Here is a 23,733-nt window from a genome sequence, read left to right as displayed (position 1 = left end):
TAGACCCTATAGAGTTAATACTACTGACTAGACCCTATAGAGTTAATACTGCTGACTAGACCCTATAGAGTTAGTACTGCTATCTAGACCCTATAGAGTTAATACTGCTAACTAGACCCTATAGAGTTAATACTGCTAACTAGACCCTATAGAGTTAATACTGCTAACTAGACCCTATAGAGTTAGCAGTACTAACTAGACCCTATAGAGTTATCTTGATGCATGGATTTATTGGATTTGTAGTTCTGCAGGGGGACAAAATAGGAAATTAATAGAAAAACTGAAATAAAAAATCAGTCACAATAATTCCTACTTATTACTGAGACAATAACCCCAGAGATAACAACATATGTAAAGTACTTTTAAATTATACAGGAATAATCTCAAAGTGCATAAAATAACAGATAAAACTAAAATGTCTAGGAGGAAGGTCAGCCATTAGAGAGGAGTGTTAAGGCCAGCTTTGAAAACCTACCGTCTGAGCAGCCCCGAGTTTGTCAGGAAGGGAGCTCCAAAAGGTGTGGTCACGGTCCCCCATTGTTCAGAGCCGGGTCCCGGAGGCACTGAGCAGTTTGGCGTGGCTTGAACGTAGGGTGGGTGGAGGTTCATATGGGGAGAGTAGGTCTGACAGGTAGGCAGGTCCAATGCCATTCAGGGGATTTGTAGACAAGGAGGAGAATGTTTGACGGAATTCTCGCGGCACTGTTTTGGATGAGCTGTAATTTGGCCCCCCCAAATACTGCATTTCCATAATCAATTCTGGAGAAAAATTAATGAATAAAAAGCTTTTCTGCGTCAGATGTGGTGAGAGAGGGTCTTAGGCAGAAAAAAAAAAAAAAATGTTGAATTGTTTTTTTAAAAGCTTTATAAAATACAGGAAATGACATGAACATGCCGTTCATTGGGTGACTCATATCATTGCAATTATGTGTTTTTTATTTATTTATTTATTGTCATTTAGCAGACGCTCTTATCCAGAGCGATTTACAGGAGCAATTAGGGTTAAGTGCCTTGCTCAAGGGCACATCGACAGATTTTTCACCTAGTCGGCTCGGGGATTAGAACCAGCGACCTTTCGGTTACTGGCACAACGCTCTTAACCACTAAGCTACCTGCCGCCGTGTTGATTTGGCTGCGTGTGTGTGTGTGCGCGTGCATGCACCCACGTGTGCTCGTAAATTCACCTTGTGTGTACGGGTTCAGAGATTGAAATGGACAGTGTCCCGGAAGGGTGGTTCTGGCCAATATGTTCTTGTTTTTTAAAAAATGTAGGAATGTTCTGGGAATGTTCTCTAAACATTAGGAAAAATAACATGGTTTAATCTCAGACAGACTACAGTGTAATCCTGTGGTAAGGAGTTGGGGGGTCATTGACTTAACAGACTGGGCTTTAGGTCAGTGGATATCTAATGAGGGAGCGTTTTAACCTACATTTCACCTCACGTTAAACCCACTGGTACCACAGACCTTTCCTTAGGCATCTGCGTCGTCATCAATCATCACATTACTCCACAAGCATCTCCCCTAGCAACGGTGGGGATACAAACATCAAGTCACAGAGTAAGGTGTTTATAAGGATGGCTTTAATATATAAATAAAATGCCTTCGTTGAACATAACAAGCAGAAACATCTTTCATACAACGTGCTGTGACTCAACAGAATCATGAGCATCCAGTTCCAACCCAGTAGTAGAACTAGTTTAGGCTGGGACTTTCATTGAATGTTCTGTCAAAGTGCATCAGTCACGTGAAGATGATTCCACTTCATGCGTTTGGTAGTCTAATAGGTGTATAGACAGAGGGGAACGGTGGGATGACGGCTCCTAACAGCGGAAACGGTTGATAGTGAGGTTACATTACATACGTGGTCATCTAGAACGTGAATATATAGCAGTCAGAAGTAATTCGATTACATTTGGTGATAACGTTCAGTCACTTTTTTGGAGTGTTCCAGTAGAGAGTTGTACCGTAGTGTCTTCGTCTTCCATGAATTAGGGATGCCTTGAAGCCCAATCTGAAAAAAATAAAATAAAATATATATATATATATAAAATAATGAAATATGTATTTGTATTTAATAAAGAGTCACACGTTTTTCATGACCCATACGTGACTTCAACAGGAACAACTCTGGCCCTAGTCTTTCCCAGCCAAGTCATAAACATGGCCAGGAAACTCCTGACCCTAGGACATCAGAATATACATAAGAGATCAATTACAGGTATGTCCCAGAGTTTGTCCTGAGCACTGTTACCTGACCAGGTAAAGCCCTGTTTAATATAGTGTCCATAGTTACCTGACCAGGTAAAGCCCTGTTTAATAGTGTCCATAGTTACCTGACCAGGTAAAGCCCTGTTTAATAGTGTCCATAGTTACCTGACCAGGTAAAGCCCTGTTTAATATAGTGTCCATAGTTACCTGACCAGGTAAAGCCCTGTTTAATATAGTGTCCATAGTTACCTGACCAGGTAAAGCCCTGTTTAATATAGTGTCCATAGTTACCTGACCAGGTAAAGCCCTGTTTAATAGTGTCCATAGTTACCTGACCAGGTAAAGCCCTGTTTAATATAGTGTCCATAGTTACCTGACCAGGTAAAGCCCTGTTTAATATAGTGTCCATAGTTACCTGACCAGGTAAAGCCCTGTTTAATATAGTGTCCATAGTTACCTGACCAGGTAAAGCCCTGTTTAATATAGTGTCCATAGTTACCTGACCAGGTAAAGCCCTGTTTAATATAGTGTCCATAGTTACCTGAACAAGTAAAGCCCTGTTTGATAGTGTCCATAGTTACTTGAGTCATATCAGTAAGTCACCAGAACATCCAAAGTTAGTTAGGTCCTAGTTATAGTGTTCCATACTTGAGCCCTGATACATTACAGTTTATGACTTCACTGTAATGTCTGCACCTGTTGTATTCGGCGCATGTGACCAATAAAATTTGATTTGATTTTTACATTGTAGTCATTTAGCAGATGCTCTTGCCCTTACGCTTAGTGCATTCATCTTAAGGTAACTAAGCGAGACAACCGCATTGCACAGTCATAGTAAGCAAAGTCAGCGGTTGCAAGAAAAGACTAGTGTGAGTGTCCATAGTTACCTGCCCAGGTAAAGCCCTGTTTAATAGTGTCCATTGTTACCTGACCAGGTAAAGCCCTGTTTAATAGTGTCCATAGTTACCTGAGCCCCTAGACAGGCCCCGATGAATGAGCTCCGGCTGCAGGTGCACCCCCCGCAGACCATGGTGTCCCTGATAGCCTGGTCAAACTCCTTAGCCGTCAGGACCCCATGAAGCGCTGCTTGGAACGCACCGGGCAAACCTAGAAGATTGAAACCGTACAACACCCAACCCGATCAGTAAACCCACACAACTGACAGACTGAGACCAAGACAGGCTGAACAACCGTCGTTGAATTCAGTTTAGATTTCATATTCCCAAAAATAAAACATCAAAAACAGGTTCAGTTAAAAGTGAACTTGTGTTGTTAGGGAATGAGTGTTATCTGAGATGACATAGCTGACCTCAGCTGTTGGGGAACACACTGGGGATCAGATCCTGGTGAGCCTTGGTCAGATTCTCCCTCACCTGGTAAATGTGGCCTAAAAACAGAGTAGAATTGATAAGAGATGTGTTAGATCATTCATATCTTTATTGTGAGAAGCTTGCTATCTATTCTAATATAATTACTTTTTTCTTGGTAACTATTCGTACAGGATGCAAACATATTGTAATAAAGGTTTAGGGCTTTTAAAATGCAAAATTATTTAAAACAGCATAATGAAATTAGATATTTGTTTACTGCTTTGCCAACACTCCTTCTGTTACAACTTCTAACATGTCCCTGTTCCCCCAGCCAATAAGTGAACAGGAAATAAAAAGAGATAAAAGGCCTTGCATTACATCCTTCCATGCCCCTGTCACGTGACGTGGGTGTAGTGAAGCAGTAGTGGAGCCTCTGGGCCTGCGTCTCAATAATATGTCCTTTCTTCCAAAGTGTGCATATATGGATTTAAAAGGAAATGACCAGTATAAGACGGGGTGGAACCTTCCTCTGGCCCATGCCTAAACCAATTTACTGCTTTTAGATTTACTGTGTAGAGTAGTGGACGAGTGCACACTTTAAGAAAAGGACTGATTATTGGGACACAGGCCAGGGTGGGCCTCCCAGTCAGTGAGTCACATACCAACCACGGCTTTGTCCAGGTCCTGTGGCTGTTTCCTGTTCGGGTCAGTGAGCTGATCAAGAACAGAATCCAGGACATTCGCATCAGGACCGTTCAGGATGAAATGCTCCAGGATCCTGGAACGGAAAAAAAAAAAAAAAAGCCATGTGGGTTTTAACCAAATAACCAGAGTTATTGGGTCTGTCATTTTGTGTTAGGCTCTGTGTATAATGTGTCCCCTTTACATCAAGTCATTTTCAATCCGGAACGCAACAAGACATTTGGTGGGAATATCCTTTTCTTTAACATTTCAACAGACCATAATAAAAAACAACCTCAAAGTTGTGGCTGAGAGAGTTATTGCAGAGCTATTACAATGAGGAAACCGTCAGCTTGACGTCGAAACGTCGGTCATCTGTTCTCATCCTGTACAACGGATTAAAAGTGAGCAAAAATACATCAATCTCTGCTTTCTTTTGTTGAGTCCATTCTACCTCTACCTAGTCCTCTTGGAAGTCTTTCTTGGTCAGACCAACACATCCTTGTTGTTGAACTCCCCTCCTTTCCTTTGTTTGCTGAAGCGCGAAGGCCCACCTGAACTCACAACTCTTACACGGTTATCGCCATGTCATGATACCTGTCCATACCGTACAGCATGCGTCCTTTACACACAGGAAACGGACCTTGCTGCTGTATCGCCATGTCATGATACCCGTCCATACCGTACAGCATGCGTCCTTTATACACAGGAAACGGACCTTGCTGCTGTATCGCCATGTCATGATACCTGTCCATACCGTACAGCATGCGTCCTTTACACACAGGAAACGGACCTTGCTGCTGTATCGCCATGTCATGATACCTGTCCATACCGTACAGCATGCGTCCTTTACACACAGGAAACGGACCTTGCTGCTGTATCGCCATGTCATGATACCCGTCCATACCGTACAGCATGCGTCCTTTACCCACAGGAAACGGACCTTGCTGCTGTATTGCCATGTCATGATACCTGTCCATACCGTACAGCATGCGTCCTTTACACACAGGAAACGGACCTTGCTGCCGCCAGCGTCTCCGCCACACAGGCGTCGTTGTTCTGTGTGACTCGGACAGCTTCCTCTACCTTCTCCAGCATGTCAGGCTTCCCAGCGTACAACGCCACGATCGGAGCCAGCTTCGCTATCCCATCCGGCTGAAAGTCCGTCTCACATCCTGGAGGAAGACCAGAGAGACATTATTCAAAATTAGAGCTGGTAAGGCTATTATTTTTAAATTTTTTTACATAGATCGCTTATGTATAGTATAGTTCTATATCGTGGAGCTCCGCCCCATAGGGGAGCTCTGCTCCTATTGGTTTACCCTCTGCCCTAAGGCAGCATCAGCCTGAGACAAAATTATGCACACACCTGCAGCCAATAGGAGTACAGGTGTCCCTATAAGAGGGGATGCCTCCCCTCAATCTGCCTCCCTTTATCTTCAGCGACTGGACTAGACTGAAGAAGCCAAGAAGAGACGAAGAGAAGACTCAGGACGAAGAAAACACCGTCGATTTTCCAGATCATCGACGTCGTCCTACAATGAGCACACCAAGCTTATCCATAGGGTAAGTATTTAACAAAAGCTCTTTTCAGAGCTCAATGTCGCTGTTCCCCTTGGCGGCTGTCACCCCCCGACATATGTTTCGTGGGTCGAGGGACACAGCACGCCAGGGACGGCCTCATTAATCCCCCACTATGCGCCAGCTGCGCCCTCCTTTTTTGAAGGAGTGGAAGCAGCGTTGGGCATTTTTAGGGAGGATATTCCTCTTGAGGATGTGCTATCAGTGTTAGTCTCAGCTTCTGAGGCATCATCTGAAGGCGCTGACTCAGGAGATGACAGGGCTATTGGGGAAGAAATGAATATTCTATTGGAACAATTCATTACACTGACCCTTCGGAAATTGTGAGGTCATTACATCCCTGGATGATGACGCCACAGCCTCTCTGTGCTCTGAATTCTCAGGTCTCATTGAGTGGGCTGCTAAACAGCGGGAGATTAAGCTGCCCCCCATTCCCTCCAACCCGGAAGTGGATATGAGGAAGGGCGGCCGTTACTCTCGCTACAGCTTGGCGTCAGACGGCGGCCTCCAGCAGCAAGGAGCGGGCCTCGCCCCCTGCAGCGCCAGAGGTGCCGGCGAGAGAGGTCATTAAAGCGTCATCCTGGCATCACCCGAAGGGCGGCCAGAAGAGACGCCCGTTTATGACAGGCGAGGGGAGAGAACGGAAGACGGCGCAGCGCCTGCTGTGACCGAGCCCACTGCCCCCCCCACCCTACCGTTGAGTGTATGGAGGAGAATGTTTTTTGTTGATGTGTGTAATAAAGAGTTGGCTCTACTTGACACTGTCAAAAAAGAGCCCCTTTTCCATAATACATCCGAGAGCGTTCGACCTTCCTCACTCTCGCTCTCACCACTATGAGTGCAGCTCAGCCCACCATGGTGCGTTGCTGAACGCACACATAAGGCAGGTATATAAAAGGTATTAAGTGTACCTTATAAAGACCTCACTTTACAGACTCCTAGGAGTGCTGTAGTGAGTGTCTCACATAGCAGGCTGCAGTCTCAGCCAGATAATGGCATGATGACGCGACCGCTATTCGGGACGGCGCTCTGTCTCAGGCTAACGCCTCAGTCAGTGCAGTTCAGACCCGTGCTGCGTTCACGGAGGGCCTGATTACTACGGTTACGGGCGTAACCAACGTATCGGCGCCCCCGTTTCTCTCAGAACGCGCTGATAATACCCACATTGGGGATGGCGCACTATCACAGACTAAGGTCTCTGTTAGTACGACCCAGACTGCGTTCAAGAAGGGCCCGATTACCACGGTCACGAAGGTCCCCAGTGTATCGGCACCCCCACCTTTTTCTGAACACGCCCAGGCTCACCACACTGAGTGTAGTTCAGCCCACCAGAGGTGCAGAGCTGAACGCACACAGGAGGTGAAAGGAGGAATAATACCTAGACGCCGTCTTGGTTTATCTCAAAGAGACCTCACATTACAGACTCCAAGGAGTACTGTAGTGAGTGCCTCTCATAGCAGGCTGCAGTCTCAGTCAGGAGACATGATGACGCAGCCGCTAGTTGGGGATGGCGCACTATCGCAGACTAAGGTCTCGGTTAGTGCGATTCAGACCCATGCTGCGTTCACGGAGGGCCCGATTACCACGGTCATGAAGGTGCCCAGTGTATCGGCGCCCCCACTTTCCTTTGAACGCGCTAATACTCACCACACTGAGCGTGACTCAACCCACCAGAGGTGCAGAGTTGAACACACACAGAAGGTGAAGGGTAAAACGGTATCAAGGCGCCGCCTTGTGTTACCTCATAGAGACCTCATATTACAGACTTCGAGGAGTATTGTAGTGAGTGGCTCTAATAACGGTTTGCAGTCACCTACGATGACGCAATCGCTTGCTGGGGATGGTGCCCTGTCGCAGGCTGTGGCCTCGGTCAGTGCAATTCAGACCCACGTTGCGTTCACGGAGGACAGGAATACGACGGTTACAGGTTTAACTGACGTTTCTGCCCCCCTTTTGGTTCAGAACGCACTAATGTTTCCTCTCCCTTTCTTGGGAGGCCCGCCTTGGGCTGTTCCACCACCTCAGTGTTGGAGAACAGCGGCGGCAAGGGCCATAGAGGAATACAGGTCCTTCCTACTGGATGCACCACAGCTTCGTGCTCAGCCGCTTTCTCTGCATTGCTGGCAGTGGCGAAGAAGCTGCACCCTCTCACGCTGGCTAGAACAGACGTTGCAGAAGGGTTATGCTCTCCAATTCCACGGACCCCACCCCCGTTCAGGGGAGTGGTGGAGACGGTGATGAAAACGCCAGACAAAGTGGCCGCTCTGATGACAGAGATTACGGAACTTTTGGCGAAGGAGGCGGTGACAGTAGTTCCCCGGGGAGCAAAGGAACAAAGGGCTATATTCGCCTTATTTCCTAGTGCCCAAAAAAGACGGGGGGAGTGAGGCCGATTTTGGATTTACGCATTCTCAACGAGAGCATAACCAAACGGCCCTTCCGAATGCTAACGACAAAACGTCTGCTGGAATGTGTCCAGAGAGGGGACTTTTGTATGAGCATAGACCTAAAGGACGCGTACTTTCATGTGCCGGTTCAGCCGCGTCACAGGAAGTTTCTGCGGTTCGCCTTTCAAGGGGTGGCGTACGAATACACGAGGATGCCATTTGGGTACGCCCTGGCACCTCGCACATTTTCCAAGTGTGTGGAGGCGGCATTGGAACCGTTGCGTCGTCAGGGAATACGGCTACTAGCCTACCTGGACGATCTACTGGTTCTCGCCCCGTCAGCAGAGCTGGCGATCACTCACACAACACAGACAGTGATGCATCTCACAAGTCTGGGGTTTGCTGTGAATTGGAAAAAGAGCGCGCCCTGGCCCACCCATCAGATTGTCTACCTGGGGATACAGCTAGACACTGTGAGGATGAGGGCTCGAATTTCGGACCCCGAAGGGTAGCCTTGTTGCTAGCCCTGAGGAAGTGTCGTCCGAATCACATCGGTGACGGCGCTGTCGATCATGTCACTTTTGGGTCTCATGTCGTCAGCCCACTCTGTGGTTCCGCTGGGACTCCTGCATATGCGCAGGATGCAGCGATGGTTCGCCCAACCAAGACTAGACCCATTGCGTCAACGTCATCGGTTGGTGGTGGTTCCCCTCTCGCTCAGTGCAGATCTGAACTATTGGAGAAACCCGCGCGTTCTCACGCACGGAGTCCCGATAGGAAGGTGTCCTCTCACATCCCAGTATTCACGGATGCGTCCCTGACGGGATGGGGAGGGACATGTCAGACCCAAGCGATAGGAGGTGTGTGGCATCAATCAGGTCGTCATATCAACCTCTTGGAGTTGGAAACGGTTCGACTGGTTCTGACCCACTTCGCGTCTACCCTTCGGGGTCGCGATGTGCTGGTCTGGTCAGACAACCGGACCACAGTAGCTCACATAAATCGCCAGGGAGGAGTCAGGTCTCCTGCTCTCCATCGGGCGGCAGAGGAATTGTGGCTGTGGGCTCACGAGCACCTTCGCTCATTGAGAGCAGCACACATTCCGGGCTACTTGAACGTAGGAGCAGACCTCATGTCAAGAGGGGGTCCTCGAGACGACGAGTGGTGTCTGCATCCGGACATTGTTCTCCAGATTTGGGAACAATTCGGGAGAGCCGAGGTGGACCTATTCGCGTCACGCGTGAACGCGCAATGTCCTCTGTGGTTCTCTCTGAGGGAACAGGACGAACCGCCACTGGGAAGGGACGCCTTTGCGCACCAACCGTGGCCGAGAGTTCTCCTGTATGCATTCCCTCCGCTGTCCTGCATTCTCCCACTGCTAGCCAGGGTGAGGTCAAGGGGGCTGTCAGTGATACTGATAGCGCCCGATCGCCCGGGGACTCCTTGGTTTGCGGAGATGAGTCAGATGTTGATTGCGCCACCTTGGCCAATTCCACATCGACGGGACGCGTTGTCTCAGGCGGGAGGCACGATAGGGAAATTGCCCATAATCGGCCAACCACTGAAGGCCTGGCTGCTGAGAGGGACAGGCTAGAGCGCCGTGGGTTATCTGATGCAGTGATCAGGACCATACAGGGTTCACGTGCCAGTTCCACTTCTAAGATGTATGCCAGTAGATGGAACGTGTTTTCACGATGGTGTGTCACACAAGGTGTAGACCCCATGAGCTGTCAGGTGGAGAGTATTCTCTCTTTTCTACAGCTCATATTTGATAAGCAAAAATCGCCTGCCACTATTAGGGTGTTTGCAGCAGCGATTTCAGCTTGTCATGAGGGGTTTGGCAGAGACAATGTCTTTAGCCACCCTCTAGTGAAACGCTTCCTATTAGGAACGCGGCGACTTAGGTCAACACCTAGAGTCACGCTTCCTCAGTGGGATTTGGCTTTGGTACTTGAAGCGCTATGTAAGTCGCCGTTCGAGCCATTGAATCAAATACCCCTCAAGATGCTGTCTATTAAGACAGCACTGTTGCTCGCTTTGACTACAGCTAAGCGGGTCAGTGATTTGTGTGCTTTTTCGACGAGACCTGACTGCCTGGCCATCAATGGTGACCTGAGCAGAGCAGTGTTACGTCCTAACCCGGCATTTGTGCCGAAGGTTATTAAGAGTTCATATAGGTCACAGACCGTGGAGCTGTGGGCTTTTTCTCCTCCTCCTCAGAGAGAGGAGTGAGGAAAAGCTCCATCGCCTGTGCCCGGTACGCGTTTGGGCGTGTTACGTCGAGCGCACAGCAGCGATTAGGTCATCGCCTCAGTTGTTTGTGTGTCACGGTGCGGCTGCACTAGGTAAACCACTTTCAAAACAGCGGTTGTCTCACTGGCTTTGTGAAGGCATTGAGACAGCTTATGAGGCAGCGGGGCGGCAATTGCCTCAGGGTATCAGAGCTCACTCCACTCGTGGAGTAGCGGCTTCTACTGCCCTTTTTAGAGGAACAGGGGTAGAGGATATCTGTAGAGCAGCATCCTGGTCGACGCAGTCTCCATTTATCCGTTTCTATCTCTTAGATATGTCTTCTAACTCTCTGGCTCGATCTGTACTCAGCGTGGCTTAAGGGGGATCTTGAGCAAGAAAGAGAAGAGAAGCAGGACTGTGGACACAGGTTTCCATCAGGTCCGCTTTGGTTAGGAAGACGTGTTTTTGACAGATGTGTTTTCTAACTCTTTGGCTCGGTCTGTACTCAGCATAGCTGAAGGGAGATCTTGAGCTAGGAAGAGAGAAAAAAGCAGGACTATGGATAAGGTTTCCATCAGGTCCGCTTTGGATAAGAAAACATTTTGTGGCATGACTCCTGACTGACAGGTTCAGTACAGTAGAGGCATGCGTTGATTGACAGAATGTGAGGTCATCTATCAGCTTGTTCAGTTTTAGTATGACCCATATTTTATTCCTGCCCACTAATCTCTGGGATTCCATTGAGTGAGTGAGGCGGTCTACCGCGTTCACAATGTAGAGTGACACTTTGTGTCATTCCATTAGTGGTCGGTAGTGTTTTCACAGGATATTGAGGCACATCTATCTGCTAGTACAGATTAGTATGGCTTCTATTCTGGTGATCTGCCCACTAGTCATTGGCATTGCCATTGGACTAGGTGGGGCGGGTCTTTAACCGATGACGCGGTATATTGTGACGCCCGTATGGGTTTTTAGTTGCAGTACTGCGGGACTTGGTCGCAGCCATTGCTAGGCCTGACCTTTTCGTTTCGATGGGAAGTGTTGGGCTCGGCAGGGAGTACATTTTGGAGCGCTACGCTCCGCCTTAAACCAACAGGAGCAGAGCTCCCCTATGGGGCGGAGCTCCACGATATAGAACGATTAGTTACCGGAGTGTAACTCCAGTTCTATGAGTGGAGCGGAGCCCCATAGGACTTAAGGCCCTGCCGACCCTCTCTAGTCTCGCTGAAGATAAATATCTCGGGAGGCAGATTGAGGGGAGGCATCCCCTCTTATAGGGACACCTGTACTCCTATTGGCTGCAGGTGTGTGCATAATTTTGTCTCAGGCTGATGCTGCCTTAGGGCAGAGGGTAAACCAATAGGAGCAGAGCTCCCCTATGGGGCTCCGCTCCACTCATAGAACTGGAGTTACACTCCAGTAACTAATCGTTTACGCATAATGTTGTTGTTGTTGTTATTATTGTTTACCTGTTTCTTCCTTGCCTGCGTCCATGTTTTTCATGAAGCTCTTTAGACTTGCATGTCTCCATGGTCCCTCAATGGGCAGCTGAGGTCTGGGTCCTTACATTACACACACAAAAACACATTTCAGGAATACAACAATTACCTTGTTTTCAGCTTTTTGACAATCATTAACATGCATGGTTAGGGGCCAGTTTCCCTGACATAGGGGAAAGGGGGAGGTTAGGGTGAGGGTAAAGCAAGGGTTAAGGTTAGGGATCTGCTGGTCGGATATCCACAGCCTAAAAATACATGCTCACAGTCCTGTCATGTTTGTTGAATTTTAGATCCAACTATATTTATCCACCATGTCATCCTGAATGGAGTGTTTTCACCACGTCATCCTGAATGGAGTGTATTCATTATTGTCAGCCTTCATCAGCGGGTTTCCTTACCACTCCTATCCCTGTACGGGTCATTGACAGGGGTGTCATACTCCGACCTGGGCCCAAAGAAGTTATACGTCCTCTTCCTCAGATCATCGACGTTCAGACCTGAAGAAATGGGAACAAAACAATGAGAATTTATGTGGCTAAGGAATAGTTTGGGGTTAAGAGAACTGTTAGTTACACAGCTGCATAAAGTGCCACACAATACTAGAATAGAACAGTTAACTACCTCCACATTCAGACAGTGATTCCAGCAACACGAAGGCCTGGTCCCCATAGCAGCTCTGGTTGCCCGTGTCACGGCGGTAGAAAGGGTTGGCTGACTTGGGCCTGAACTCGGGTGTAGGGGCCTCATTCAGGAACTCATCCAGCTTATCCAAGTCGTACACCCAGTGCAGGGGCTGGGCTGGGGTGGGGTTGACAGACAGAGTGGCGTCATGTCATACACCAAAACATTTTGAAGGGAAGCTTATGGCCAAAGTAAAATATGTGTTTATTATTACATTTGACATTTGAGTCATTTAGCAGACGCTCTTATCCAGAGCGACTTACAGTTTAGGGAGTGCATACATTTTTCATACTGCCCCCCCCCCCAAGATTTGTATTACAGTTTTATGATTCATTCAGTATTGTGGGTCCATTACCTGCTGCGTCGGCTACAGCTGATCCAATGATGGCTCCTAGAGCTCTGTCAGCCAGATACATGGCCATCTGGGGGAAAAACACACGTCAACCTAGGATCAATTCAACCTTGCATTATTCATGTGTATTGAATCTACGACTTTATAACGTTTACTTTAATCTACTAGAGCACATCTACCAATAAGCTAAAGACGATTCAATGGGGGCAGAAATGGATACAGGCGACAGTCTACAGACGATTCAATGGGGCAGAAATATATAAATGCGACAGTCTACAGACGATTCAATGGGGCAGAAATATATACATGCGACAGTCTACAGACGATTCAATGGGGCAGAAATATATACAGGCTACAGTCATTTTTATGCATTTTGGTTTGCTGAAGACAGGCTTCAACACATTTATTGGATTGTCGTAGAATATCTTAAAAATGTCTTACCGTGGAAAACCTCGTCAGATTGTTCTAGATTCAGGGCCTATTTACACCACGCAGCTGTCTGACGTTTTAAAATAATAACTTCAGCCGTTCTCTCATTGGACGGAATCAAGCCGCTCCTCTTTACGCCATGCGTCTCCAGACTTCACGTTCAGGGCGCGCATGGTGCATACACTTCCATTGATCTATACAAAATATTGACAGTCCAAATTATAAACTCATCAATGTGTCTGACTATCTAGAAGATGAATTGTAGATTCATACATTTACGCAGCAGAATGAAGAGTCGTTGTAGCGAAAAGGCAACCCGAAAACACGCCCATTGCTCCAGATTCCAGAGTTCATTATTCAGTGATTGGTCCTGCTGTGTAAACTAAACTCTTTCATTGGTCAGCTGTGACTTGAGCTATAGGTTGTTGCCAGATAAGAAAACATATCTCAGTTTCAAAAAACATTACATTGAAAATTGAAAACCAAGACACACACACGCTGGTGAGAGTAAAGAGCTCCATTCAGAAAACGTTTTTTCTCTCTCTCTCTGAGTCATTTGTTGCTCTTGCAAATTATTTTATGACTAAAAACATTATGAACACCTGCTCTTTCCATGACATAAACTGACCAGGTGAAAACAGATGAAAGCTATGATCCCTTAATGATGTCACTTGTTATGATTCCCCAATCCAGTCTGTCCCTATGAATTTAAAAACATTATTCTGGAAATCACATGAAGCTCATTGTTTCTTCAGAAAAGCACTTGCAACCCACAGACAGTCGTGTTTGGTGTTAAGGATTAACAAAAATTCAGGAGAAAGAACCAGACGTGAATGCAACACTCAACTAGTTGCCTTGAACACAGCTCCCTAGCAACTCAACAAGCACCAGCTGCTAACCATTGGCGATCAGCCTCCACTAACGTTTGCAACACTTAACTAGACGCGATGAACGTAACGCCTCAAACAAGCGCCAGCTGCTACTAATCAGCCTCAACGCTTTCATTAATCACCACTACCACCCTACTTAAACCTGGCCAAACAGTCATGCCTTCTCTTGGTTTTGCATCGCATGCTGCGTGACAAGCCTTGAGTTATTAAAAGGTCTCCTCAAAGTTTACTCTTTACGAGTCGCGTAAAGACACCGTTCCAGGCTTCACAAAGAACCGGAATGCGGTGGCTGGCCCTCCAGGCTAATCTCCACACCACCTTGCTTGCCGGAGCTCACCAGCCTCCCCTTCTCCACACGCGGGGAAGGCTCGAGTCCGTAAACATCCTGGACGCCATGGCTCCGCCCCTTGCCAAGGGCCTTCCGTCTCTCTCTCTGTTCCTGCCCCCTTGACTACCTTATCATCAGCTTTTCCCACTCTCCCTCCCTCCCTCCCTCCCTCCCTCCCTGCTCTTGTCTCCTCCTCTGCCAGCAGGGCCCTCCCCACCTTGTACGCCTGCTCTGGTCCCTCGGCTTCCTTCCCTCTTGCTCCTACTTCTCTCTCCGGCGTGGCTTACCCACTCTCTCTGCTAAATTTTTTTACATTTTAGTCATTTAGCAGACGCTCTTATCCAGAGCGACTTACAGTTAGTTCATACATTATTTTATATTTATCATACTGGCCCCCCGTGGGAATCGAACCCACAACCCTGGCGTTGCAAACGCCATGCTCTACCAACTGAGCTACATCCCTGCCGGCCGTTCCCTCCCCTACCCTGGACGACGCTGGGCCAATTATGCGCCGCCCCATGGGTCTCCCGGTCGCGGACCCTGCCCCAGTCTTCAATGGCGGCCGCAGCCCCACCCTCCGGTCCAACACTCCCTCTCTACAGCCACCCCGGCTCATCCTCCACCCAACGCCCTGATCTTGAAGCCGTCTTCACCCTGACCACTCCTTTGCTTGACGGACTGAATTCTGTTTTTTTTCTCCCTGCCTCATCTCTACTTTCTGCTCCAACATCTGTTTTTTCCCTTGACGAGTCAGAAGTCGTCTCCACCCTCCTGGTCAAGTAGGAGAAACAGGGGTTTATTATTGTCCCCTTCCCCTCACCGCCATTCTCCACCTCGGAATTGCCACCCAGAAGTATTCTGGCAATAAGCTTATCGATCTCTCCCCCGAATCTTAAGTCTCCAGTGTCAACAGCCTCATCCCCAGTCCTGACTTCTCCTTACAGTATGCCACGGTCAACCATGCCATCACTCACATTAAACTTGCTGGCCGTGAAGCTTTGCCAAGGCCAACATCGCCTCCGCTTTAAAGGTGCTTCACCGCCATCCCGACACCTGGCTTCTCTTCGGAATCTGCTGGGAGGGGCGGTACTACTTCTGTCCGCCGGACTTTTGGAAGCAATAGCAGCCCTCGACTATTCGATACAATAGCCATTGGATCTTGCTGAATGTCAACAGGCTTCCTGTATGTTCTCCACCTCCTCGTCGATTTTTCCTCCACTATTGGCGACCCTTCATCCCCTCCAGCCCTGGGTCTCTCCACCCTCATTTTCACCTTCAGCCACATTGGCATACCTCTCTCTGAGGAGAAGACGGAAGGCCCCTAAACTCGCCTCAAATTCCTCGGCATCATACTGGACACAGTCTCCTTTCAGGCCTCCCTGCCTCTCGACCAACTTCAGCGCATTTCCCTTCTGTCCAATGACTTGGAATCTCCCCACTGCACTAAATGTCAGTAGCTTTCACTGCTGGGCCACCTGAATTAGGCCATCAGGATCATCCCTCAAGGCCGCTCCTTCTAGTCCCACCTTCTCTCCCTGGCTGCCTCTATGCCTTCCCTGCTTCACACCATGGTCTTCAACCTCCTCTCGGAGATCAGGCTTTGGCTCCTTCTCTTCAGTCATTAGAACGGTATCACCTTTTTTTCTATGATGAATGTGTCTCTTCTCATGAAGACTTACAACTGTTCAACGACGCTGCCTCTTCCATCGGGTACGGGGGGTTTGGCGGCCCTCTCCTCCGCCCTGTTCGAGTTGTACCCAATTGTCGTAGCCGCTCTTCTCATCTGCTGTCTACAACCCTTCTCATCCCAGCGCATTTCTATTTATATATATATATATAAAAAAACATGTATTTCACCTTTATTTAACCAGGTAAGCCAGTTGAGAACAAGTTCTCATTTACAACTGCGACCTGGCCAAGATAAAGCAAAGCAGTGCGATTTAAAAACAACAACACAGTTACATATGGGGTAAAAAAACAAAGTCAAAAAATACAACAGAAAATATATATACAGTGTGTGCAAATGTAGCAAGTTATGGAGGTAAGGCAATAAATAGGCCATAGTGCAAAATAATTACAATTACTATTAACACTGGAATGATAGATGTGCAAGAGATGATGTGCAAATAGAGATACTGGGGTGCAAATGAGCAAAATAAATAACAATTTGGGGATGAGGTAGTTGAGTGGGCTAATTTCAGATGGGCTGTGCAGTGATCGGTAAGGTGCTCTGACAACTGATTCTTAAAGTTAGTGAGGGAGATAAGAGTCTCCAGCTTCAGAGATTTTTGCAGTTCGTTCCAGTCATTGGCAGCAGAGAACTGGAAGGAATGGCGGCCAAAGGAGGTGTTGGCTTTGGGGATGACCAGTGAGATATACCTGCTGGAGCGCAGACTACGGGTGGGTGTTGCTATGGTGACCAATGAGCTAAGATAAGGTGGAGATTTGCCTAGCAGTGATTTATAGATGGCCTGGAGCCAGTGGGTTTGGCGACGAATATGTAGTGAGGACCAGCCAACAAGAGCATACAGGTCACAGTGGTGGGTAGTATATGGGGCTTTGGTGACAAAACTGATGGCACTGTGATAGACTACATCCAATTTTCTGAGTAGAGTGTTGGAGGCTATTTTGTAAATTACATTGCCAAAGTCAAGGATCGGTAGGATAGTCAGTTTTACGAGGGCATGTTTAGCAGCATGAGTGAAGGAGGCTTTGTTGCGAAATAGGAAGCCGATTCTAGATTTAACTTTGGATTGGAGATGCTTAATGTGAGTCTGGAAGGAGAGTTTACAGTCTAACCAGACACCTAGGTATTTGTAGTTGTCCACATACTCTAGGTCAGACCCGCGGTGTGAAAGCAGCGTTCGATTGAAGAGCATGCATTTAGTTTTACTAGTGTTTAAGAGCAGTTGGAGGCTACGGAAGGAGTGTTGTATGGAATTGAAGCTCGTTTGGAGGTTTGTTAACACAGTGTCCAATGAAGGGCCAGATGTATACAAAATGGTGTCGTCTGCGTAGAGGTGGCGTTCATTAGAGAAAACCAAGGCTATTTAACTTCTCATCACCCCAGTGCATCAGACGTCACCATCCTCAACAAAGATTTCCCCATCAAACACAGCAAAACCGATCAGTTTTGGCATAACCACAGTCTACCTGTTCCGGCTACCATCTACCCTTACTCACCTACTTCCTGCAGCTTAGACAATCTCAACATGCCTATCCATCCGATCCACTATTCATCACCCATTCTTGTTCCATCGCCTCACTCCAATGGCTCCATTCCCATCTGATACCAATGCAATACCTGTTTTGGCTAACCTTCTGACCAATTCTCCAGACACTCCTTCCGCATCGGTGCCGTCTCCGTGGCATCCTTGACCAGACCGTACAACTCCTCGGCCGCCGGTCGTCTCAAGCCTATCATTTCCACATCAACAACATCCGGCACACTTCATTCTCATCTCTCAGAACCTGCATTAACTCAGGCACAGTCTCCCAGCCTCTGCCTCATTTCACGGACACCATCTACCTCACGCACCGTATCCTATACAACCAGCCAAAAGAAGATAGGCTCAGCTGGGGAGCCTATCTCAAGGTTTTCTTCCTTCAAGGGAGTCTCTTCTGCTCACTCTCCTGGGGTCTAAGGTTGGTTCACTCCGTGGGCATCTCGTCCATATGCATGTAATACCTCAACTATATCGTCAAACATTCAGCATCTGCAGTCCAGAACAGCTCACTTCCACTCCAGGGTCCGACTAACTTGGAGCTATCTTTTTGGGAGATAGGCTGCTGTGGTGAAAGGCAAACTACCACGGCCTGATGGTGATGTCTACCTGAGACTCCAAGCCAAACCCTACGAGGTCAACCCCTCTGGATCCTTCATCTGCAGCCCTTGGCTTCATCCAGTCCATTCTCATTTCCCCACTGAATCCTCATTCACACATCCATTCTCAATAAATATTCTAAACCCATTTCATGTCTGGTCCTTAAACTCGTGAATTTTCTTTTAAAGCAGGCCTATTCCAGTATTGTCTGAGACAGTAGTGGTTTCATGAAACAAAAAGATCTTTGTGGTTCCTTTCACAAAAGTGAACAGTCACCATGTAAAGCCATTTACAGTATAATCCAGAAGGAATGTCTGCTTTAAGACAAGGTTGTGCCTGGCAGTGTGTAGGCTTTCTTTCACAGTGTCTAACAGCTTTAAAAAAATATATATATATAGAAATGGATTGTGTCTAGAAATAGTTATTATAAAAATCTATGTGTATTATACAGTGACTGGCATCACTCTAATGGATCCAATGGTCTTTCAAATTGATTGTCATAGTAATTAGGGGATTATGTATCCTATAGTGTATTATAGTGTGATAATCCATTGAATATTAATGTTTGGCATTACATCATTCACTAAATGCGTTTCAGTGAACTTCCCGCAATAACATTTGGCCATTTGCCAATTGCCATTTTTTTAATGAATGAATGACATGTCCAAATATGTCACTTGTTTAGAGAAGTATTTAGCATTTTTCAAACGAATTCAACAAAAAAAAAAATGTATACGGAAGAGGAAGTGAAATAGAGCTTGACGTTTCGGAGCTCGAACTGAAGTGAAAAAGCATCTCGCTCCATAAACACAAGCCAACCAATTCAGTGACGCGCGCATCGGCGATGCTGCTGAAGTGGAGCAGAAAGTAGCGGCACTTTCTTTATCGTCACAAGGAACACAACCAGCGTGACAGCTTTCTAACGTCTAGTTCCTCGTTTACAATGTCGTTTCAAACATTTATAGAATAAACATTTATAGAAACAACGTTTTTTTTTTTGGGATCTTCTACTTTGATTCGATTCTCGAAAGCGGAGATGGAGTACTGGCGGCAGTGCGCGCTGTGGCTGATTAGCTGCAAGGTGCTGCCTCCGAACCATCGGGTAACGGGGGACAGTGCCCAGGTATTTGACCTGGCTCAGACGCTCCGGGACGGGGTGCTGCTCTGTCAGCTGCTCAACAACTTGAAACCCCACACCATCAACCTGAAGGAGATTAACCTTCGGCCACAGATGTCTCAGGTAAAGACAAGTGCTATTTTGCTTGGTCTTAAAAGTGTGATAAATTCAATGTCTAGCAACAAATGATTTTGTGCGGGGCAACAATTTTTTTTTTGTAAATGATGAAAGATATTCATTTATTTCACGGTTTTATTGAAATTGATAGTGCTGATGTCAGACACAGATTTTGAATAATTGTTATTAGTTAAAATATTTTATGCGATTTCTATTCGGCTAGTTCATTCATCATCACAGATAAATACCCACTGCCACTACCATTATACTAAACATAAAAGTCTATTTCATCCCCAACTTGTGAAACTGGTACCTGAGTCAGTGAGAGGTAAACCATCTCATGGATTTATTTCTACTTGGCCCTCTGTCAAAAAATATTATTATGTTATTATTTATATATATATATATATATATATATATATATATATATATATATATATATATTACACAAGACCAAGTTGACACAAAGCCAAGTAGCTTTGCTAATTGCTATTCTAAAATCCTCAGAGCTCTTCTTAGTAAGGGCAGTCAAGTATACTCAACTTTCTCATGGACACGTTTGTTACATAATGAAGTGATCTATACAACCCAGCTACTACAAATACCACATGTATTTCCCTTTAGCTGTGAATGAATAATGTTGACGCTATTTGGCCTACAGTCTATAAACCTTGTTCGTTTACAACCTCTGGTTCCTCAAACCACTTTGTCTCATCATCATGTTGAGGAAGTTCGTAAAAGCTTCAGCCTCATGGGGACACAGGAATGCTGTTCAGGGGGTGCATCCCAAATGGCACCCTATTCCAATTGGGCTCTGGTCAAAAGTAGTGCACTACATAGGACATAGGGTACTATTTGGGATGAAGGACAGGACTAGACCGCTGCTCTCTACCCAGAATTATCCATCCTCCCCCACCACAACACTCACTCCAGGGGCCAGATAACAGCCCAGCTTTGATCCACCCTTTAGTTACACACACACTCACACACTCTCACACACACACACACACACACACACACACACACACTCACACTCACACTCACACTCACACTCACACTCACACTCACACTTACACTCACACTCACACTCACACTCACACTCACACTCACACACACACACAGTCTTGTGCAGCTAACCTTGTGGGGACATACAATTCAGTCCCATTCAAAATCCTATTTTCCCTAACACCTAACCCTAAACAGTACCCTTACCCTAACCCTAACCTTAACCTACACTAACCCTAACCCTAACCTTAACCCAAAAACCTAACCTTAACCTTAACCCTGACCCTAAACCTAACCCTGTCGCCTAACCCTAACCCTAAACCTAATTCTTACCCTAACACTAATTCTAGCCTTAACCCTAAACCCCCTAGAAATAGCATTTGACCTTGTGGGGACCAACAAAATGTCTCCAGTTGGTCAAATTTCTCTTGGTTTACTAATCTTGTGGGGACCACAACACACACACACCCACACACACATATGTACATGCATACGTGCATACATGCATACACTGATGTGTGTCGGCTGCATACTTTAGACTGAGTGGTCCTCTGTAGCTCAGCTGGTAGAGCATGGCGCTTGTAACGCCAGGGTAGTGGGTTCGATCCCCGGGACCACCCATACGTAAAAATGTATGCGCACATGACTGTAAGTCGCTTTGGATAAAAGCGTCTGCTAAATGGCATATTATTATTATTATTATTATTACTGAGTCAGTATTGTTTTTCCTAGTTGCAGTATGGCCTTATTGAAATGATCACTAGGCCTTGTAGTTTTTTGTCAGATTCTCTTAATCAACATGGCAGATTTACACTGAGTGTACAAAACATTAAGGACACCTGCTCTTTCCATGACATAGACTAACCAGGTGAATCCAGGTGAAAGCTATGATCCCTTATTGATGTCACTTGTTAAATCCACTTCAATCAGTGTAGATGAAGGGGAGGAGACAGGTTAAAGAAGGATGATTATTAAGCCTTGAGACAATTGAAACATGGATTGTGTATGTGTGCCATTCAGAGGGTGAATGGGCAAGACAAAAGATTGAAGAGCCTTTGAACGGGGTATGGTAGTAGGTGCCAGTTTGAGTGTGTCAAGAACTGGGTTTTTCACACACAACAGTTTCCCGTGTGGTCCACCCCCCAAAGGACATCCAGCCAACTTCACACAACTGTGAGAAGCATTGGAGTTAACATGGGCCAGCATCCCTGTGGAACGCTTTCGACACCTTGTAGAGTCCATGCCCCGACAAATTGAGGCTGTTCTGAGGGCAAAAGGGGGGGGGGGGGTTCAACTCAATATTAGGAAGGTGTCCTTAATGTTTGGTATACTCAGTGTAGAGCTTCTTGAACAACTTTATTGTTGCAGAAAGAAGAGTCCATGTAGCCCTGAACATTGAACGCAGACAACATGTTATATGTTTAACTGTGGTGCCATTGCCATGTGCTAAATCCATATAATAGCCTTATGTGACTCTGGCCCTGTCTGTGGCCTTGGTCGTAGAGAAAGCGGTTTAATGGTGTAGGTTTAGCTCAAGAGTGTCACTGCATTGAGCAACTGCCAATTTCTGCAGAAACACCCACAGTCAAACACCCACTACAGATTAGGATGTGTTTTAATCTTTCCCTACAGTAATATGTCGCAACGTCATTGTCTGCGTTACATCTTTCCCCAAAATGACAATTAATTAATTTCTTCTCAGTTACGTTATGTCTTTATCGCACAACATGCTGTTTTCATTTGTATTATAAGCTTGTGTCACTGTGTTGAACCATCCTGCTGATGGCTTGCACTGCAGAGGTTGATAGAGCTGCAGTCAAGGCACATCTTACTGGACAATGCAGAAAGCTGTAGCCTACAGCAGTAGGTCATCTGTGTAGTAGTCCAGATAGGAAATGGCTTTGTCACTGTACGCTACCACTGTTCTAGCCATAAGATGGGGGTGGTTAAATACAAGCAGAAGGCTATCATAATGGATTGAAGGGAGGGAGGGATGGAGAGAGAGAGAGAGAGAGAGAGAGAGAGAGTGAGGGGGAGGGAGGGAGTGATGGAGAGAGGGATGGAGAGAGAGGGGGTGGGAGGGAGTGATGGAGAGAGGGATGGATGGATGGATGGAGAGAGAGAGGGAGGGAGTGATGGAGAGAGAGAGAGGGGGGATGAAGGGGCAGTGTACTGTGATTAACTAGTTATAGCCTACTGAACTGCTATTTTTAGCTAAGTACTGCATCTAGGGGTAGGTAGTGTAACATCTGCATTTTGTGGCGCAGGCAGTGGAATGTGTATGTGTTGGTGACGATGTACATTGGACGTCATTATCAAAGTTGGTGCCAACAGAGAGAGAGAGACAGAGAGAGAGAGAGAGACAGAGACAGAGAGAGAGAGAGAGAGAGAGAGAGAGAGAGAGAGAGAGAGAGAGAGAGAGAGAGAGAGAGAGAGAGAGAGAGAGAGAGAGAGAGAGAGAGAAAGTGGATCGCCGTGACGTTCAGATTGATCCTATTGAGTAAAACAGAAACCTTTAGGCCGACACACTATAAAACAAAACAGACCGATAGAATAAAGATGTAGAGTATCCACAGTACCTAAATCGATCAGACATTACATCTACCCATCAAGTGTTCAAAGACGTGTGAACATTTTAGGCATAATTACCGTTAACTTTTTTTTTATCACAATCCAACTGTAGGCACTCCAATACAGAGGTGTTACATGGCAGAACCTTGGCGTGAGAGGATGTGTTGCTAGTCTCCTCCTCAGTCTCATTATCATAACAGTTGATCACAGAGATGCCTGTGATTTCTCCTCTAACCCAAGGGGCCCCTGTCGGTGGAGGAAGTGGAGGAGGGCTATGTGTGTGCCCAACAGTCGAAGTCACAACTCACAAAGGGCTTTATTAACTAAATGTCTAGTTGTACTGTGTAACAAGCTCCTGTTCCAACTTCCTGCCACACTGTAATAAGACTGGATTTCCTGACCCCCCCCCCCACCCCCAACTGAGCGTGATAATTGGTCCAAATGCTCAAAGCCCAACCCAATAATCCCCTGTATCCCCACATCTCATATCTGGTCAATCACTCGGGCTCCCGAGTGGC

The 23,733-nt window shown here is 46.7% G+C and overlaps 2 protein-coding genes across 3 annotated transcripts in view; one reads left to right on the top strand and one right to left on the bottom strand.

Annotated features, from left to right (window-relative positions):
- Positions 1–1,561: 1,561 nt before the first annotated feature.
- LOC121535375 (crystallin J1A-like) lies at positions 1,562–13,654 on the bottom strand. The gene is made up of 10 exons (XM_041842395.2): positions 13,376–13,654; positions 12,938–13,004; positions 12,523–12,699; positions 12,300–12,398; positions 11,872–11,964; positions 5,221–5,377; positions 4,184–4,299; positions 3,521–3,598; positions 3,179–3,318; positions 1,562–2,014 (listed from the first exon to the last, which is right to left on the bottom strand). The coding sequence occupies exons 2-10, from the start codon at positions 13,002–13,004 to the stop codon at positions 1,910–1,912; spliced, it is 1,032 nt and encodes a 343-aa protein (XP_041698329.1). The 5' UTR covers positions 13,376–13,654; the 3' UTR covers positions 1,562–1,909.
- Positions 13,655–19,250: 5,596 nt separating this feature from the next.
- LOC121535374 (guanine nucleotide exchange factor VAV3-like) overlaps positions 19,251–23,733 on the top strand; it is a 121,132-nt gene continuing 116,649 nt past the window's right edge. For both annotated transcript variants that reach the window (XM_041842394.1, XM_041842393.1), the window contains exon 1: positions 19,251–19,645. In XM_041842394.1, coding sequence (XP_041698328.1) covers positions 19,442–19,645 — 204 coding nt within the window. In that variant the 5' untranslated portion in view covers positions 19,251–19,441. The remainder of the gene's footprint in view (positions 19,646–23,733) is intronic.

This window comes from Coregonus clupeaformis, chromosome 21 (genome assembly GCF_020615455.1).
Source record: "Coregonus clupeaformis isolate EN_2021a chromosome 21, ASM2061545v1, whole genome shotgun sequence".
NCBI classification, from domain to species: Eukaryota; Metazoa; Chordata; class Actinopteri; order Salmoniformes; family Salmonidae; genus Coregonus; species Coregonus clupeaformis.
The sequence above is the reverse complement of the archived record's forward strand: the minus strand, read 5'-3'. Positions and strand labels throughout refer to the sequence as shown.